Source organism: Poecilia formosa, unplaced genomic scaffold (assembly GCF_000485575.1).
Source record: "Poecilia formosa unplaced genomic scaffold, Poecilia_formosa-5.1.2 Scaffold40, whole genome shotgun sequence".
In the NCBI taxonomy this organism is placed as follows: Eukaryota; Metazoa; Chordata; class Actinopteri; order Cyprinodontiformes; family Poeciliidae; genus Poecilia; species Poecilia formosa.
In genome coordinates, this window is record NW_006799979.1 from 890924 (window position 1) to 911312 (window position 20389).

At 38.8% G+C, this 20389-nt stretch overlaps 2 protein-coding genes across 5 annotated transcripts in view; both read right to left on the reverse strand.

Moving 5' to 3' along the window:
• The window catches only part of LOC103137389 (mitogen-activated protein kinase kinase kinase kinase 3-like), a 33908-nt gene extending 25188 nt beyond the window's left edge, over nt 1-8720 (reverse strand). For both annotated transcript variants that reach the window (XM_007551108.2, XM_007551107.2), the window contains exon 1: nt 8485-8720. In XM_007551108.2, coding sequence (XP_007551170.1) covers nt 8485-8580 — 96 coding nt within the window. In that variant the 5' untranslated portion in view covers nt 8581-8720. The remainder of the gene's footprint in view (nt 1-8484) is intronic.
• Nucleotides 8721-9653: 933 nt separating this feature from the next.
• Nucleotides 9654-14570, reverse strand: thumpd2 (THUMP domain containing 2). Of its 3 annotated transcripts, none has more exons than XM_007551111.2 (11): nt 14326-14569; nt 13682-13820; nt 13164-13595; nt 13014-13072; nt 12651-12728; nt 12520-12572; nt 12308-12395; nt 11857-11928; nt 11554-11668; nt 10399-10519; nt 9654-10169 (listed from the first exon to the last, which is right to left on the reverse strand). In XM_007551111.2, the coding sequence occupies exons 1-11, from the start codon at nt 14449-14451 to the stop codon at nt 9875-9877; spliced, it is 1578 nt and encodes a 525-aa protein (XP_007551173.1). In that variant the 5' UTR covers nt 14452-14569; the 3' UTR covers nt 9654-9874. The 3 variants fall into 3 exon arrangements, with proteins under 3 accessions (XP_007551173.1, XP_016526517.1, XP_016526516.1); XM_016671031.1 differs by having other exon boundaries at nt 10077-10169; nt 10399-10461; nt 14326-14570; XM_016671030.1 differs by lacking the exon at nt 9654-10169 and having other exon boundaries at nt 10430-10519; nt 11497-11668; nt 14326-14570.
• Between the last annotated feature and the right edge of the window lie 5819 nt (nt 14571-20389).

Here is a 20389-nt window from a genome sequence, read left to right on the forward strand (position 1 = left end):
ATTTCCTTTTGTGCGTTGACCTGAATTCAAATTTAAAGTAAATAGAAGCTATAAAATATGCTTGTCAAACAAGATGGCAGTTCTTGGAGACCCAAGAAGAATATTGGCAAAAAAAATTAAAGGATAAAATTGATTTATCGTCCAGCTCTGCAGTTACCTAAAAAAAAAAGAAAAAAAAAAAAAAAAAAGAGTTCCTATCACCACTTTTATTTTTATCACAAAAGTACCACAAGATATCTTAATAAAACTTTAAGTTGTACTTACTTTAAAAAAAGTTAAGCTATCCATCTTTTTTTTTTTCATTACACAATCACACATTACTTTTGTATATGTTAAAGAATGTGACGTAAAACATAAATTATGGAAAAGTTCAAGATGTATTAAAAACTGTACTCTACTTCTACTGTACTATGTGGGTTATCTAGTTGCATTTTCAGATGAGTCATTTCATTTTTCCTGTTTACTTTCTAAAAACCCAGTTCCAGGTTCCAGTATTTATGTGAGTGTCAGGGGATAAAACTACTCATTCAAGCAAAACACCAGAACTTTTAAACATATTTTAAACACACAAATTTTGATCAAAATTTTCCTTTTTGTTTTCATTTTTCAAAACGTTCTGTAAAGACTGAAGGAGACAACGCAACAGAACAGCAATTCAGACACCTAACTTTTAAACTTTCCTTACATTAGGCTGAACACAGAAAGGCAACTCGGGATTGCTATGGAATGAGAAATAAAAATAAGCTGCAGCAAAAAAAACCACATAAACAACTTATAACTTCCAAACAATGTGGGAAAATACATAAGCCGTTTTTCTTCTATGTATGTTTACATGTATAAACTACAAATAAAGCTTCAAAATCAAAAGTCTGATGGTAGATACAGACAGCTCATCCAATTAGGAACGCGCGACTTCCTCAGCAGAAGTTTGCAGTCCAAACGCATTAACACAGAGCTGTAAATAAACTACTCAGGTGCTGGCGTAGCTCCACTGGCATTTTCACTTGTCAGACTCTAAACCACCCTGCAGAAACAAGTCATCTCAGCCAGGCTCTGAACCGTAGTGCACACAATCCAACAACTTATCTTTGCGGTGAGCCAACAGAACAGGATTGGGTACTAAACTGTATAAACATGCCCCGAACATAGTTGAAATTACTGGTTGTGACCTGCCTTGAGATCTGGCGTATGTGATCCAACTGAGAACTGATTAAGACAGTGAAAATACTTTGAAACTGTTGAATTTTATTATTCTTGAAGCTGACTTAAAGTGATTTATAGGACATGTTGGATCTATTGTTTATTCTACTAACTATTGTTTAGAAGCCTTAAAAGAGGTGAAGCTCATATCCCTTCCTGGTAGATCTGGTTTTGCTTCGTCACAGCTTTGTGCTCAACACCAACCTCTGAACAACAGTACAAGTTGGAAATAGGACACTGCTACAGAGGAGGCTGAATCATGCAAGTCTTCTATAGCTGTGGCAGTCGTGGTGGCAGTATGTCGGAGTCGTCGCTACATTGGTTCTGACTGTTTCTTTCTGAAGACTTGAGAAGGAGGAAGTTCTAATCCTCGTCCAATGATCAGAATGTTGCACTGTGATTGCTGTAGCCTAAAATTACTGATGTTGTGGTATATTTTTCAAAAAAGATTGTGGTCAAAGTTGCCAATTTTTTTAAGTTTTATTTTTGCCATAATGTGATTAGGGTTTCCCCCAGTGTATTATAAGCCTGGCAGGCCACCAGGCTTTACTTGATACCCCATCATCACTAAGCTAAGCATTAATTTTTTATTTTAAATATGTCTTTTTTTATAAATACTAACAACACTGACAGTAAGGACAGAATAAGCTAGGTTTATAGTTGAGGCGTTGAACTGGGCTCGAGGGCATGCTCACAAATTGCAAAATCCCTGCACCTGTTGGCCTCAGACACTATCATTTCCAAATTACCTACTCCCTACTTGTGTACCTCAAATTTTTTGTAACTATTAAGATTTTTTAAACACAAAAACACGTTTGACCGCTAGTGAACTGCCTCAGAGCCACTACTACGAGGCTTAGCAGGTTTTCTGGGGGAAACACAAATGATCTAACAAAATAGCTGAACTTGCTGCACACACCAGTCTCTTTTGCTCTTCTCACTTTCTACTGTGACATAAAAAGATTTCTTGTAAATATGTGGAAAGCAACAGTGAGCACAACTTTTGAACAGAAATGAAAGAAGATTAGTTTTATTTCTGGCATTAGCTAGCTGGCAAGGGATGTAAAAACAGGTAACAACAACGTTAGAATTCTTGCTAACTAGCTTAATATGATATAGTGCCCTGGATTAGCCATTAATCATTTAGCTGGCAAGCATCAACATGTGTAAGCTTGTGGTGCGTTTAAAGACTGCTCGGAAAATCTTGTTACCAGATCTTAATGGCTGATTAAATAGTTATAATAGCTGAAAAAAAAATACAGAGGTCAAAGAGCACAGATTGGGAATAGGGAAGTGTGGGGCACATCCCAGGCGTAACCCAGTTCAGTTATGAACATGTCTATAGAAACAGCATAAGTAAGTCCTATAGCACATCTCAAAATCATTTCTGAGGCCAATATTGCTTTGAGTCACACATGCTTTTATAGACTAGTCATGAAACAGGAGGTTAGGTTAAGGAGGCTAAGGGGATTGGTGAAAACTCAGCTGAGATGCAATGACTGGCCAGAAAAGAATGAAATCACCAAGGTGACTGGTCAGATTTGAGGTTAAGCTGCAATGATTAGTAAAAATCGCAAGTCCGCGCAAAATTTAAAAAACCAATGACTGAATTTGCATAAATGGTTGAGATTGCAACTTTCTGGACAGACTGACCATCACCCTCAACTCCATCTCTTTCACAGAGATTCAGGATGTCATCCAGGACATGTTGATGTGGTAAACCTAAAGAGGCCTCTTCAGATTCGCTCAAAAGACTGACCGCTACCGGAGATCCCTACTGTCCACAGTAAAACACTAGCCACCATGACTCTTCAAAGATGTTCTCTTTTGGATAAATAAAAGGATTGTTGAATGTGAAAGTAATAAATTTTATCAGTAGAACAGAAACACAACCATCAAAATGAGGCCTACACATTCAGAAACGATTAGAGTGACCCTACTTTCACACAGAGGCTTCCTTCATACCAGCTGACGCCTGTGTATCTACATGGACGAGCAAACAAGAGGAGGAACTGTGACAAAAACAGGATAGCTGCAGAGCAGCGGCTACGACTGTGACTCTGCAGCCATCTGTGTCGGCGTGGCCGTGCATGTATTCGTACAATCGTTTCGTTCTGCGTGCGTTTGTGTGTGCGTGTCGCACAACAGCTCTTTGGCCCTACCGTCTTCCTCCGTCAGAACAGCGTGAAACAATAGGAGACGAACGAGAGCGCACAAAAAGACGGGAGGAAGCACAGATTCCTGAATTCCTGCAGCACGACTGCCAAGCTGTGCCACATGCATATCCACGGTGAGGTCTGGCCACAGGAAATCATTATCCTCACCACATTTAGAACAGCATTTCCATAGCTTACAGAGAAAGCCCAAAAAAACAAAGTTTCAATAATTGTTACTTACATGACAAGACAGATTTCGAAAAACAAAGCCAGCCCAATCTTAAATTTTGCTCGTAGAGTTTTAATAGGATTTGAAGGGTATTTTTTGCAACCGCAACAGGTTGCTGCATGCCATCATTGATCATGTAGACTGGATGAGATTTCTAAAGGGCTAGCCATGGAGTAAGCATGACTCAGCAAGGATTAGAATGGGGCTCCTGCAAAATAAACTAAGATAGACGCTTTTCTTGAACGCACATTGCTTCTAGAACAAACTTTTTAATTGATCACCACCTTGCTTCCCATCTCTGAACCTGCGACATACAGAGGTTGAAGACAGCTTCAGCATGGAGGTAAATACTTGATCTCAAGTCTTCTGCGGCACAACAAGTAAAGGCAGATATAAAAGCAACGCCACTGAAGCAAGTTATCATGGATTCACAGCAACACGTCAAGCTGATACTTGTCCTTATTTAAGCTGTTTTTCAGGCACTCCGAGTGAGAATGTGGGAATACAAAGTGAAAAAGCGGTCTCTCTCCTCCAGCCAAATAAAAGTGACAAATCAGTAAATACGGCAGCTTTAACAGCAGCGACTGAACGACAGGCTCATCACTGTCGGGTTTTTACTTCGTGTCACTGATTTAATGCAGCAAACTTCAGTTATTGTGGTAAAAAAAAAAACTGTGGACCACACTCACATTGCAGATTACTAAAATTGGGAATAGAACTTTTCGCTGCAGATGTTTTGAGCATGACATTTTTGAATATTTGTCATCCTTTTCAAAGATTTTTACAATTCATGCCAACTGCAGCACCCACTGTGCTTGAATAATCCCAGATGGCTTTCAGGTGAAAAGCTGAGTAGTTTGGAGCTGAAACGCCAATTGTTAAAGTTTATGACGTTCAAAGCAAGCTGCTTGGCTGGTCGTGAAGTAGAGAAAATTGTCAGAGTACCATAATCGATTGCTAAAATACAGTAATTGGTAGTTGCAGCCATAATCAGAAGCAAGACTGTAGCTTAATTAAGACTATAGGCAACTTAGTTTTGTATCATACTTGGTGAGAAACTTAAAAGAAGGTTTGTGGAATTTCTGCATTGGGAAAAATATCTGTCAGAAACAGACACTGCACCGTATATGTGGGTGACAACAACTTGAAGTCTAAAGACAAGAGGTGCGTAATTTACTGTAGTTTAAGTCTACTGAGTTTTTAGGCTTATACGTAGCACTAATTTAATGACTGAGCAGTATTAGAAAATCAGTCACCTGACTGAAATCCACAGCCTCTATAGTTTTACAGGTCAAATAAAACCAGTGTTTAAAAGAAGAAAGAAAAAAAAACCGCTAACACTGAAAGAAGCATATGAATTAGGCACGACTGGTTCCCTAAGGGCAAATTCTTCAGAGGATCAAAGATGTGATATGCTGGCCTGTCGCCTGCATCGGCCAATCGCCCCCTCCTCAGTCACTAGCACAGAAGGAGAGGCCTGGCTACGAACCGAGGAGAAAACAAGCTAGCGGAGTTCATGCTTTGTTTCCTGCTCAAGCATTCCTACCCGAGCCTCACTTTTTCACGCAGTGGTAGAACCAAATATAGGCATCAACGAGGCTTACCAAAATGGCCCGGTGCTCGCAGCACATCCTTTAATCCAGCAGTTTCAGGTTGGAGCGCTGATCTGCAGCAAAAACCATTTGTTTTCAACGTGAACCCAAGGCATGCCAGGCATAACATCAGCAGAGTCCAGGCAACATAACAAGTCTCAACAATGGACTTTCTGAGATCATTGCTTTGTTGTTATTATTTTTATTATTATTATAATAAAAATAATGTTATTATTTTTGACTCAATTAACTATTTTCCGATCATTAATCTGCTGTGTGATGTTTGTAGGGCTGGAATGATTAATCAGATTTATTATGATTAATCTGATAAATCGATTACTCTTGATTAATCAATTATTGAACAATAATCGTCAACTAATTTAGTAACTGACTAATTGTTAACATACAGACTCAGAAAAAGGCAATTTGCTGTACGAACTATTCAGTGCAGTAATTATGTCAAAGCTGTACAAAAATAATAGACATTTTGTACTTAAGATTAGGGCTGTAGTGATACAATAATCTCAGGATACGATACACGATATTCAGCTCACGATACGATATATATTGCGATATTCAGCAAACAAGATTTTAGAGGGACAGAGTGATTTTGGTGACATTTTGTGACTGTGATAGAGTTGGATTGAATTAATTTAACTGAAAACTGATTAAAAGCACCAACTACACAATACCTGGCTCTGGCTGGACATGGACACAGACTTAAAGTCGACAGCTGGACAAAATGAATCAAAGAAGTGGCGGGAAAACATGTTTCTTTTAATTGAAACAGTACAAACTGTAGCTTACATGCATTTGTAAAGTAAATAAAGTGCACCANTGCTCTGAATAGTTTGATACCTTTTTAACCTTGACACTTAACATCTGAAGGAATCACTCTAAGCCTGATGACCTAATCACTCACAAGCAGTGAGTGAGCAAGGAGACAGTTGGATGTTACGATACTTGTGGATGAATATCATTTTTTTTCTAGGAAAGAAAATATCAATATACATCGCAAAATCGATATTACTACACAGCCCTACTTAAGATAAAAAAAATAAAACAAAATCTTTGTCTGTAAATATGTTTTACCCAGAACTCCTTAAGTAGCATAGTTTTAGCTTCAAATGGTTCAAATTCTGTAACAAAACAAAATAACAAGAGCACTTTTTGATATTCACGTATCAGTTAACGCAAAAATTAAATCAACAAACGATGAAACATACAGTAAAAGAATGCTGTGTTACTGAATTTTAGGCAATAAAAGGTTTATTTTCTTATTTAAAAAAAGGAATTCTTTGTTTATTTGCATCCTGTTAAAAAAAAGGTTTAACTGGTTTGACGAAAAATCTGCTAAATGCGGCATTTTTCAAATCTGATTAATCGACTAAACGTCTGAATAATCGATAGAATAATTGATTAGTTGCAGCCCTAGGTGTTTGTCACTGTGTTTGGCAGGCATCTCGGCCCCCAAACACAGTCCCGACTCCCGCTGAAGGTATTCAGTCAGACTTATCAGCCTCAAGCGAGGCAAAGATACTGAACTTTAATTAGAAACAAACAAGATTAGCTGCAACGGGGCAGCTTACAATATGCAAAACAAACCCTAGAGAATGACATACTGACCTTATGGTGAGGTTACACGCAAGACATTGATAAAAGCTGAACTGAAAAATATTCCAATTTCCAACATCAGAGAGCCTGCAGCATATATACCAACATCATCTTGTTCTGTCAAGAAGTTCCCTGAATATATATAGTCAGCCAAATGCCTCACTCTGCCATGACTAACAAATTAAAAACCACAAGGGTGAAGGAATACAAAACAAGCAGCTAGAAATCTGCTGCTTGTCTGTGCAAATCGGAATGACTGAAATCATTCAAAATTAGAAATAGTGGCGATTGCACAGACCAGACCTCTATTCAGCCACTGGTGACTAAAGGGTTGAGGTTTCATTTGTCAGTTGTCACAAGGTCAGACCCAGAAGTGTTTGTAGTTTTGCTGCATCTGATTGCATTCTACGCAAGCGATTTTAAAATGAAGAGACTTTGTTTATCTGAGCAGCCAATCTCTTATCAGAGCTGATCTGTCGAATTACACACTCTGGAGTTATCATGGTGTCTCTAAAATAAATCATTTTAGTTTCTAGTTTGAATTCGTAGTACACTTCGATTGATTTTCCAGTTACAAGGATGATACGGTGTCTGACTGCAGTAAGCGTCAAAAACATGGAGGTGCACCAACTTTATTCTGCATGACTGCATTTATTTGCCGTTTCTGGCAGAATTCCCATAAGAGATCATGTAGATTTGGGCCAAACACTTCTTCTATGGTATGGTACTAGATTGTTTTATACAACTGCTACCACAACTTGTCGAGTCTCGAGCGCGTTGATGTGGTTTTGATGGAGTCTACTCCATGGCGTCTTAGGAATCTGCTCCGGAACTGAATTCCAGTTTGAATCCCAGACTGCTTCCAACGCAGGGCCTGGAAAAAGTCAAGCCCCAAACTAAACAGCCCCAGCACTACTGGGAATACAGTCCAAACAGAAATTAGCTCCCAAGTTCCTGGATGTGTCTAGCAAACGTATATATGTCAAAACCATCAGTAAACACAAATAAATATAGCTTCATAGGCACAGACTTTGGCAAAAAAAAAAAAAAAAAACTTGGCCAAGCGGAGAGCTGTCAGTTCCTGTCAGGGTAAAACCAAACAACATTTATGCCATGTTACGGTTAAAACAAAGGGTTCGTGTTTGAAGAAATAAAAAAAGAGAAATATCAAAAGCTATTTGAATAATGTTTCGACGGAACAGCCAAGCTCCTGGCTAGCTTCTGTATGCTATTAAGGTTACCTGCACCCGTTGTCGGACAGCTAGCTAAAAACGTCCCACCAAGAAGTAAACAACCACCATTACAGCTAGCATGATTAATTCTGTCTTGTCAGGGCGTGTGGTTGTTTTGCTTTTAAAAGAAAACTGTATGCCAACCTTAAAATTTCATACGGTTGGAAAATTGTGGAACAAAAAGAACAAAAACAGAGCACACATATAAACAAGACGTAAGCTTGTGTCCGACAATGGAATCATGGAGACGAATAGCTGAGAAAAATTCCCCACCTATAGTAGTTTAAACAAAAACATGCTCTTAACGTCCTAAGGGAAACAAATAACTCATGACTAAAAGACTTGCTTAGTGCTACACAGAGTTACCAACGGAAGGAAGAAAAAGTGTACATAACGTCTGAAGGCTGTGTCCGATAATGGATCTCAGTTCAATGCTCCCTCCCTGCAGTTTTTTTTTGTACCTTGTATACATCTCCGTATGTGCCGCTTCCTATCCGCTGGATCAGCTCAAAATCCTCCTGCGGATTCCGCCTGGACAGGTCGACACTGGAGTTCATCGTTTACAATCGCGCGCGGCTGACGAACCCCGACAAAAGTACGAAAACTGGTTTTCTTTTAAGAAAAACATACGGCGTCAAAAAATCCCAGCCCGAATCCAATGTAGCTCCAACATGGCTTCCACTGCGCTTCGAGCATGCGCAATGGATATCCTGGCATACCCTGTCCATGTTTGTCAAAGGAGATGAGGGTGGTGAGCTTGAAGAGCAAAAATGACACTGTACCTTTGACAAAATGTAGAAATTAAACTTTTAGAAAATTCAGAATATTTTTTTTTTTTTACATTTAGCAGATATTCATATCATGCCAAAGAAGAAAGATAACCTCCTTGTATTTAATTCTGTTATTGATTTCACTAATACAATCACAGTGAAACTGTTTTGCAATCTAGTGCTGGGAAGAATTGACAGCCTAAAGCAAAGGGGGAAAGGAAATGAATTAAATCACTAAGCTGTGTGTTCCCTGGTCTGGCGATGCAAGTGTAAAACTGGGCTAAGCAGGGCTTCTTAGTGGCAGATGGCAGAAATGTGCCTCAGTTACGCCACCAAAAACTTTCCAGTTTCATCATTGTTCTTAGAGAAAACAAAGTTCAACATTAAAGTGAGCCCAATTCCAATTTGACGATGTTCAAATGCACCATATTTAATAGTAAAAAGAGTAAATAAATAAAAAATAGTGTAGAGTATTTTTCTTTAAAGAAGGAACACAGTATTTTGCAATTTTATAAATTGGCAAAGATCTAGAAACACAACACATAAAAATGTCTTCAATACTTTGAAAAAAAAAAAAAAAAAGTTATCAGGATTTTCACTTTGTACTCCCTCTTTCTACACTGTATAATCATATAAGCTGCAGAAGAAAAAAAAAAGAAAGTTATCCAAATTATTCTTTGCCAAACTTAACTTCTGGTCTCTAGAATTTTTTTAAGAAAAAATATCTAAAAGCACTGATACATGTTAGTTTTTAAATAAAATAAAAAAATAAAATAAGAGAACAAACAGTACAAACACTGCACACTCATTTTTTTTTTTTTTTAGAAAACTACAAATATTTTTATTTTGTAAAAGATTAATTTTTTCAGAAGTATTAAATGATAAAATAAAAGCACACTGAAACAGAGCTTGGAGTCCAACTTTTAACGTTCCTGCATTTGTGAAATTCAAAACTATTTAAACAAGTAGTAACTTTTATTTATACAGCCATGATACGAAAATGCAGCATTTCAACGAGAGCAAATTTTGCCATGATATGACACAGGACATTGCAATGTCACAAATGTAATTTCCATTGACACTAATCAAGTGTTTTGATATATTTATGGATGAGTCCATCTATCACACCCAAGCTAACTCTGAGGGTTGCTTGGTGTCTCAGAGATGAAAAAGTCGATGCTTCCTGGGAGGATGAGGATGTGATTTGCAAATTGTGCTGCTCTGAGGATGAAACCAGGCAGCTTTTCATCCCTGTTTGAGACTCTGCTTCCGCGTTGCGTTTTGGACCACAGTTTGTTTGCAATAGAAGTTTCTTCAGGAGGCAAGACAGCTGAGGACTCAGGAGCACCACCAGGGTCCCACCAACACGGAGCACTCTAGGAAAAACAAACACATCTGGAATTAATGGCAACTTAAACCTCGTCTTTCCATGTTTACTTAAATCTGATTGCAACATCAAATGTTTTAAAGAGCGTTACGTGACTCACATGCAAGGAATTCTACATAACACAAAACTACAAAATGTAAAATAAAGAAAAAACTTTTTTTTTTCTTTTTTTTTTTTTTCTATTCACCAAAATCGTTTTACTAACAAAGAAAACAAACCTCTCCATCTCACTGAGGATGACCGGAAGGTTCTCAGCCATATTTATTCTGGTGCTAAACTTCCTGCCGAATGGCAAATCACAGACAACGGCGTCAACACTGGCACTGGGCAGAGGCAACGCTGTTCACACAGAAAAAAAAGAAGAAAAATGGGCAGTGAGGCAATTACATACACGAAACAGGAAACACACTTCACCTCTAGACAAAAATTCCCATACAGGAGACACAGCTACGTCCAGAAACGAAGGACAAGTTCAAATTCTAAAAGATGCTCCGTAGATGACAAAACAATGACAATCTTTACGCATTACTTGACCAGAATTATGTTATTTCTTAATTTATTGATCAAGAAAGACCCAAATCAAAGTTGTTGTTTTAACTTAACATTTTTATATACAAAAAAAAATTAAGCTGAGTGCTTTTTTAATAGAAATTATTTTGCCAGTTAGCTACTTTCAAACTGAATTAGTCAAACTGGAAGATTTTACTAGATTTTTAACGCCTCATGTTGTGGAAAATCACAGACTATGTGTATTTTTAAAATAATCTTTTTTTGAGTCTATGTTTGCTCATTCATACATTTGTCTACATAATCAAAGATTCTTTACCAAAAGAACGTCCCCACTGACCTCTAAACTGTTAGAATTGCTCCATCTCTAAAGTACTCCTGTTGTCTCTCTGGATACTAAGACTTTAAGCAGGATCACACTATTGTATCTTGCCATGCATATTGATATATTACAAGACAAATGATAAAAGCATCTAAACATGAGAAACTTATGGAGATTCTGTCTAGAAATGTATGCATACCAATGATAATGTGGTGAAATTCACAGCGTTCTGCTGCACCATGACTGGGTGTGTTAATTTTTCATTATATTTCTATCTTTTTTCCATTTTTTCCCCCAAACAGAAAGATAATTATTACCCAGAAATCAGACGGTAGGTCAGGCATCATTATTTCAAGAATCCACAATGCCGAGGCGGGTAAAAGCATTTCCCCAGTGCATGAGAGTAACCGATGTTATTTTTAGCTGCTGCAGTATCCGAGTCACATTCATGTCAATTCTGTCACAATGGTGGGCAAGTCCGGCTTACATGGCATGTGAGAGGTGTGACGTTTCATTCACTGGGATATTCTGGTGATTTTCCTACCCGTGGACGACGCTTTCAGAAGGTGCACTCTGCTTTGAAGCTCTGCAAATAGCACATTCTCATCCGCCTTCTGTAGCTGGCCATCATCAATATCCACACCCAAGAAACAGGCAGCCTTAGGAACCAAGTGGCAGACAGTCGTCATTTCAACAGTTATTACAAGACCTTGTTTTGTTTTAGCTACAATTTATTGCTAACTGATCAGACAGATTTCTTTGAACTGGCACAAACCAAGCCAAACCCAGAAGAAACAAACATCTATCAGAGGTTTTATCTTCTATTTAAACAGGCTGGTGTTCTCACCTTGTGCTCCTTTGCAGCTTCGATTAAGATGGTTCCCACTCCGCACATTGGGTCGACTACACAAGAACCTGGCTGAAATAGAGACGCGACACTTTTAAAGAGTACAACAGCAGCTTACCATCAGCATTACATAATTATGTTTGCTAAAACCAACAAAGCCAACAAAACTTGCTTTTGCATCCCGCAACCTTCTCACTTGCGCATATTAACGCTAATTTTTCTCATTATATGGAAAAAGAGCCATCGAGATCAACCTGGACCTTCAAAAATCAAACCAAATCCTCCTTAAATAATTAACTAACTGTGATTAACTATGATTTGGTTCGATTTCAAGAACAGATCGGAAACAAACTCTTTGACAAATATGAGTCTATGGGTTTGAGCTATTATCCGTAAGTGGAAAGAACAGTGAACAGTAGTGACCGTTCCTTCGAGGTGTGTGTCTTCACACCTCTATGAGAGCCAGCGAAGCCATGGCCCAGGCTACGGTAGACCGCAGCCCCGGGGTTTTAAGGTAACTCCGGTTAGCCAGAGGAAGCCTGAAAGAAATTAAAAGACGGTCAGATATCAAAACAGTAAGAAACAATTAAAATTCAGTCTATTGTTATTAATAATTCCAATTAAGCAGATTCTAAATCTATCAAAACAGTATTTGGCAACAACCTGGTCAGTGGAATTCCCAGCAGGCAGTAATCATCATTCAGATAGACGTTTATCTGCAGAAACGACCCAATTGCAGGAAATATTACTAGTTAAATGTACACAATAGCTGTGCAGAAAACAACAAGGTTCACCTCCAGCTTAGGGTTCTTCAGGTCAGCCTTCCATCCAAGCAGACGACTCAGACCCATCCCCATCACTCTGCTAACCTCCTACAGATCATAAAATAGCAACATCATCATCACCTCATAGAGACACCTTTCATTTAGGAACCATAAAAAAATCACAGCTTCATTTGACATACTGGTGCAGATATTGGATATCAATATTATTATATTCAATGATATATTATTTTAGTGATATTTACTGTATCAGTGATCCCCCACCCCCTCTAGGTCACAGCCAGACTACATATACTGTATTGTTTTAATCCACGAATAAAATACAAAAAATAAAAATCTCACTAAGAAGGATTTTATTTTATTTATTTTTTTTACCTGTGCACTGACGCATCTATGCAGCTTTCCACTGCATTTACAGTTAATCCTAAAAGAAACTGGGGAGAAAAAGAGCAAGTATGGTTTGTTTCTCATTACCCAGAAGTCATCACTTTGTAGCTGTGATTTGACAAAGCGATGCATTCGTACCATTCTCCACGCTTCCCAGAGGAGCGTCTTTTCCCAGGTCATCTGTGTTCTTCCTGCAGCTTTCCACGTTTTGCTCCAGTTCGATTTTTGAATAATCAGCACACACCTTCTTCGGTTCACTGACATCATCCGCTTTCTCCAGGTCCGGTGAGAGCCTTGCGCCCTCTTCTCTACCTCTCCGTCTCTTCTCATCGCTCTCCTCAGATGTAAACTCATGTCTGCGCTTCCTGGACTCTTGGAGACACTTCAGCCTCTCATCACTTTGCTTTTCACACCCCCTCCCCTTCTCTCTGTCCCCCTGGGTAGTGCTCGCTGTGACTGCGTTTCTGCTTGCCGCCAGCTCCCCCTGCAGGCGGCTCCATGTCCTCACAGCACTGATCCACTGACACCCGTCACCCAACAGTCTGGACTGCAGCACAGACGCAGCTTTAGCTAGGAATGAGCAAAAATAGCTTTACTGAAGATACAAACATAACATGTGTACAGGTATTCCTCTTGTTTTGGGGCCTGGCTGGTACCTGGACTGGTGTGTGTGGACAACCTCACAGGAGAGTCTTGCTTCAACAGAAGGAAAAGTCTCTCTGCAGCTTTTAGGTCACAGACTCTACGGATTGTTGCAGAGGAGCTGAACAGCACTTTTCCAGGAATATGATAAACCTTGAGTCCAAAAATGAAAACTCGGGTAGCCTTTACATTTGAGAATATTTGAAACTCAATCCAAGTCACCCAGCACTCATTGTAAGGAGCGTCAAGCTGAATTACATTTCGAATAGTGGCCTTTTCTCACACTGTAATAACAAATTTCTTCGCATTTCATGACATGCTAACAAAGAAGAGTACAATAATGAAATAGAACAAGATTTAGAAATGAGTAAAACAGAGTTTCAAATTCGCAACTTAATGGACGCTGCTTGACAAAAATCTGACAAGTGTGAAATCCATTGGTTTTCATAAGTCACTATTTGATAAATCGACTTGTATGTAAATTAGCCACCATGGTAACTCTAGAGGAACTGCAGAAATACAAAGCTAAGGTGTGAGAATTATATGTTATAACTTGTAGATTTTTTTTGTAGTCGTCTTCTAACAAACTAGCCTTACACCCAGTGAACATGTTAGCTGCTGTCATGAATGTTTTAGCATTAAAAATGCTAACACTCACGTCTTGAGCAGCCAGCTTTCTCTTCACCTCGTCGACTAAAAACGGCTCCATGCCATTGCCAGCAGTGCAGTAGTAGCGAACCACGCTGTCTTCACTTCTCACTTCAGGCATTATGTTCGAAAACATTTGAACCGGTAAGAAACAATCGCCAACACTACAACAGTTTTTGATTTCCCCGTTAAACCCGCTTGTTTACACCGGAAACGGAAATGCATCTTGGACGTTTACCTACCCGCGACCAGCAGGGGCCTCTCTTTCGCAGAAGACGAAATCTACTGCAAAAATATGAAAAGATAGGTAAACACAAAGGTAATTTATTTACTTGACAAAAAGTAATTTTAAATTAGAACAAACTAACTAAATCTTTTCATCTGGTAGCATCTTTTGGCTTGTGTGCAAGTAAAACAAGGCCCAAGGTTCCACAAACTAGGCTTTAGATATTATGGTTTATTGGTACCTAAATGGTTTCTAATTCTGAAGATTTTATCTTCAGTTGTCTTGTTGTAGACAAGCACACAAGTTCAACTTAAACTTGTCTTCTTTCTGTTTGATTTGGACAGAACCGACACAGTCACTCCTACAACCGTATGTATAGTGCCTGTGAAAAGTTTACATACACTCATCAAGGCTATGACTAATATTAATTTTGCAGCTTTAATGACTCATTTGAAACATTTGCTTGAAGGTGAAATCGTCACATAGCAGATTGGCTGCAGGATGTATCTCATACAGTTAGGTAAAATATAAAATCCATTGAGGCTCATTTGTCAGATTAAAAGTATCTTAGAAAGTAAGAACCTTTAAGCAGGTATTAAACATAAGTTTCATTAAGCCCAAATTTGTTTTCATTACATTTAAGGAGAAAATAATCATAAATAAATAAAATGTTGAAACATCAGTCTATGCGTAGTAAATCTATAGGAATGTAAACGAGCACAACTCCGTCTTATGCTGGTTGCCATGTTGGTCAGATCCCTTTCTTCAAACTGCATCCTTAAAGGCCCCCTATTGTTATCACATCCATGCCCACAGTGTGTGTATGTTAACTTTCCTCTGGGATTGTTCACCTTGAGGAAGCTCTGACCAGGTGTTTCCCGAAGGCAGAGACAAAAACTAATATGTTCCACAGATGAAGTCAGCGCTCCCAGCAGCTTCTGTTCTTTTATCTGATTATCCAACCAGTCATCCTCCAACCTAATGTGTTCTGACACTTCACTTACCCTAAATGGCTTCCTTATCCCCCACTGTCCTCATGCCTTGTCACACACTTCTCCACAATCTCCCTCTTTTCTCCAGTATTTTAATGACCTCAAGAGTATTTAATCTCCTTTTGTGGTTGATATGGAGTGTCTCGGCTGCTGCCTTCTGCTATAAATTCCTCAGACATTGATGGTCTGGTGTGATCTGCCATTGTTATGTACTGCATTGTAATGTGAAGGATATAAGTGAGGCACTGAGTTACTTGCACCAATGCTACAATGGGACTGTTTTGATTTCCGTTGAAAGTCTTTTGCGAGCACTTTGAGACTACAGCTGCAAACAGAGCTCAGTCAAAAATACAAAAATATGTAAAAAAAAAAATAAAAAAATACTTTGGCGACTTAAATCTTAACCGGAACACTGGCCTACACTGAATAGAAATTCTTTAAAACATAATTTTAGATGTAGAAAACTTCATTTTTATTTAAGAGAAAAGAAAATGATGAATTTTCAGCACTTTTAGGGCATTAGGATGACATTGAACAAGCCTAAAGACAGAATTATATAAGACAAACGTGCTCTAGAATATTCTACTCTGATTCTTTTCAAAACCTTCATTTCAACTGTGCAAAGAAAAAAAAGAAAAGAAATCCTAAGTTTTACCCAAAAATCTTGAGCCTCTGCACTCACCTTGTCATGTTCTCATGAGCTGAATGTCTCTTTATGCCCCTTGTTAAGATGAATTTATAATTATCTCCTGGTGTACACATTTCTTCAGGAGAAGAACAGTGGACACATATTAGGTCAGCTAATTAAGTCTGAGAGTCTCATGGTCAGAAATGGTGTCACATCCAAATGCTACGCAGAAAACATAAATGAGCATTAATTGGATGAAACTTAGAGCAGACTATAATATTTTTATTGAGGTAGAATTTAGGAACTCCGTCTAATGCAGCACAGTTTAAGCCTTGCTTTGTATCAGTTACGACACTGCGAGCTTAATCTCCATTTTATGTGAAGGTTTATGCAAAACAATGGCATTAATACTTTTCAACAGCTGCCATTTGCAATAATTAGCTCCACTGCTTGATAAGTGAACACAGCAGTGTCACAAAATTGATGCCGACTGCTGCAGCAGTCAAATTCTGATTTATTACTGTACATTAGGCTTGTTTTGATTCTCCACCCTGCTCTGTGGATGAAGTAGATGGAGGCTGTTAAATGCTTCGGGGGGGTAGAGGGGCGGTGGTGGTGTTACGGGGATGGGGGGGCAATAAAAAAATACATGAATGGGACAGAAAGCGAGAATATAAGGGCGGTAATGACCAAAATGTAGAAGGAAAGGTTAGACTGATGACTAACGATGCAGCAAAACAGCAGCATTGTTTTACAGCTTCATCATGTTCGCTAATTAGAGTCGACTTTGATGCAGTGCATCAGTACGCGTGTGTGTGTGTGTGTGTGTGTGAGATAAAAGCCTAAATGTCTGAATAGCTTCACACAATCAGCCAAACACGAGCCCTGTTCCCAAACAGCATAAATGAAAGGATGAATGAGATGGGTCCTGCAGTGAACAGCAGGGGTGGGGCCGTTTTTAACGGACTTGCTGTCATTAATCTGCTATCAATCGACCGGGACGTGTGAACTTATGTGAAAAATATAAAATGAAATGAAGCAATTTTAATGCAAATTCGACAGAAGTGGCAGAGGCAGTGGGGAGAAGGGGAGGTCTAATGGTCTCCAGTGGTTCGTGGGCAAAGGGCGGACATTCACATGGTTAGGAAGGAAAATATACGAATGAAATAAGAGAGAAAAGTACGCAGCCATGTTTGTTACAAGCTATGTTTGAGCTGCACGAAAGGTTTTCATGACCTTTAAAGTTTGCCATGTTATGTCCCATTGCAACCATGATTTTCAGTTCATTACATTGGGAATTTTATGTAAAATGCAACATTTTTACAAATAAAAATCTGAAAAGTGTGGGCTGCATTTGTTTTCAGTCCCCTGCTGTTTTCTGTGTGTTTGTTTAGAGTATCTTAGGGTATGTATGTTTAGGGGTTAGCCTCAAATAAGATTTTCTATAAATATTACCATGTCTTTAGCTCCATCCTTCCTCCAATAAACTCTGACTATCTTCCCTTTTCCCACACCATGATGTTATCACCACCGTGTGTTACCTTGGCACCGATATGTTCAGAGTGAGAGTGATGTTATTTGTCCACTGCACTAGGCATGTTGAAATCCAAAAAGTCCAAAAAGTTTAAACTTGGTCTCACTTGATGATAGCATTGTATTATATCTTTTTTCCTGTAGTTTGTGACAAACTTTACACATGATTTATGTCTATTTTTTCCCTATAATTTATTCTCTTGCCTCTCTTCCATGTAGATGTTTGACTGTTAAAAGTCTGCCTCCAGCTGCAGACCCCGCACCCCGTGAATCTTCCTCAAACCTTTGAACGGACTTTGTGTGACAGTCTCTGCAAGGATCCAATCATTTCTGTTGCTGATGAATCATTTTCTACCCACACCTTTTCCTTCCACTTATTGACTGGATGCATCAGTCCGAAGCAGCAACTTTTCCCGGGGTTTTCATCAACTTCAGCACTTCTAATTTTCTAGTTTGGAGGAGGGGAGGGGTTAGCGCTTGAATTGCCACAATCAGATTGTTATGTTTGTTGTTCAGCGACGCTTAAGAAGGCTGTTGTGTGAAAAAGGTCAGACAACTTGTGCGTCTTAAGTTGGTCCATCTGTTGACTTCCTTTGCCATTATCACTCCTGCTTCATCCATGCCCCTTCCACTCCTCTCTCCTCCCTCTTTCATGGTTTCTTCCCTCTTTTAGCTCTTTTGCTCTCATCAACACCTCACTCTCAAATGGAAATGTGACCTTTACAGAGAGACAGGAGGTGGAAGTGGGTGGGGAGGTGGGGGGGGGGATGAGCAAAGAAGCCAGACGGCATGCTGCGTTTTCACCACTTAGTCATGTACAGTACATACGTGATTCCATGGCTGTCTCCAAACGCAGACGCGTGACGTTGGGAAGTGAGAACATTTAAAGATTTATTGCTCTCAGAGGAGTCTGAAGTGTGTCACCGGGGCCGAAGGTCCACTGAGAGACAGCGAGGCGAACACAAACTCCCCGGGCAACAGAGCCAAACGGGTAAAAACTCTGCTAGGAGCTGACAGCAGCCATCAGAATCAACAGCAGCAGAAGGAATGAGAGGAGGCAGGGAGACGGAGAGCAGACCGGAGGGGGAGAGAGAGGAGACGGAAATGATGAAAGACCCGAGTGTCGGTTCACGCATGGTTTGCTTCACACATGCTTGCTCTCTTTTGTTTAGGTTTAAAATCTTTAAAAGATGAACTCAAGTGTTGGTCAAATTCACTTTTTAGGAGACAAAAAGCATTCACGGCTCATTTCTGTGTCACGTATGCAAATTGAATGATTCAGTCGGCTTGTTGTATTCGACTCAGAGTGAGCCACAAAGAGCTGAAGGCCGAACATGCAGAAATAATGAGACAAATTATAAGCACAAAACCATACGTTAGATGGAATATTTCCACAGTCTTTGAAAGAGCCTTAATGTTATAATTCCAGAGAGTACAGTTTTGTACTAGTCAATATCATATTATATTGTTTTCTGTTTATGTTTATGCAGCTAACACCTGATTGAGATGCTGTTCTGAGAATGATTATATTTATGGGTCTACAACAGATGAAAAGTTCAATAAATATATCTTTAAAAAACAGCAACAACAAAAGAAACACAAAACTATTTGAAAAGTACAAATAACGTACAGCCCAGGCCATTTTTGTGCAGCCATATTGTTTTCTGTTTAGGAACTTTGAAAAACAGCAACAGAGACAATGTTTTTTTTTCTTTAGCTTTATCACTTTCATTATGAAAACTAAACATTTAGAATAGAAAATAATAAATTAGAATAGAATGTTCTATATTGTATATAAATGATATTCTATATACATTAAAGTATATTCTTTTCTATAGGAATAGAATATACTATTTAAATATTGAGGTTAAACTTAAATATTAAAGTGTTAAATATGAATAATACAAATATAATCATAAGAGATAAAATGTATAAAAATATATACATAAGAGTGATGATATAAATAAATAAATAAGCATGCACATGCAAATATTTAAGCAAAAGAAACTGTGTGAAATAGCCATATATTTAGCTCTAGCTAATCACTTTTGGTTAAAAACACGCGCACACAAACAAACTCTTGATGCATTAGTAATAAACATAACATAACATAGAATAGCAAACTTGTAAATTCTAGCAGCACAGGTGAACATTTGACAAGTGTACTTGCTCACAGAAACGCATTTGTTTCTGCTGTGAAGTTAAACGTAGCTTTTGTTAATCACTGGTCACTGCTTCCTTTTCAGATGTGACCTCTGAGCCCCTTCACCATCTGCTGTTTTGCTGCACTAAACGGCAAAGCTCAATAACGTCTGACAGGTGAGGCTGCCACCTCATTTAAAGTCTGGACACAAAAAGGTGTATGCTACCAGAGCGGAATGGCATCACGCACCTGAGGAGACACGCCATAAATAACCAGCCGAATAAGTTGTTAACATGGACCTGATGGGCTCCACAAGACAGCCTGGAGGGCTTCATCAAGCTGCAGCTGTTTTACACACAAAACCCTGACCTGACAGCACACAAGTCCTTGTCCCAGTTTAAAAAAAGAACATCTCTTACGCTACACAAAATCCCAAATCCCCTCAGCCCATATTTTATCAAGTAAAAACATCACGGCCATCGTTCCATTTAGCTAAATAAAAAAAGCCAAAAGCCCTTGGCCCATTTTTCAATGTTTAACACAGCGCTAAAG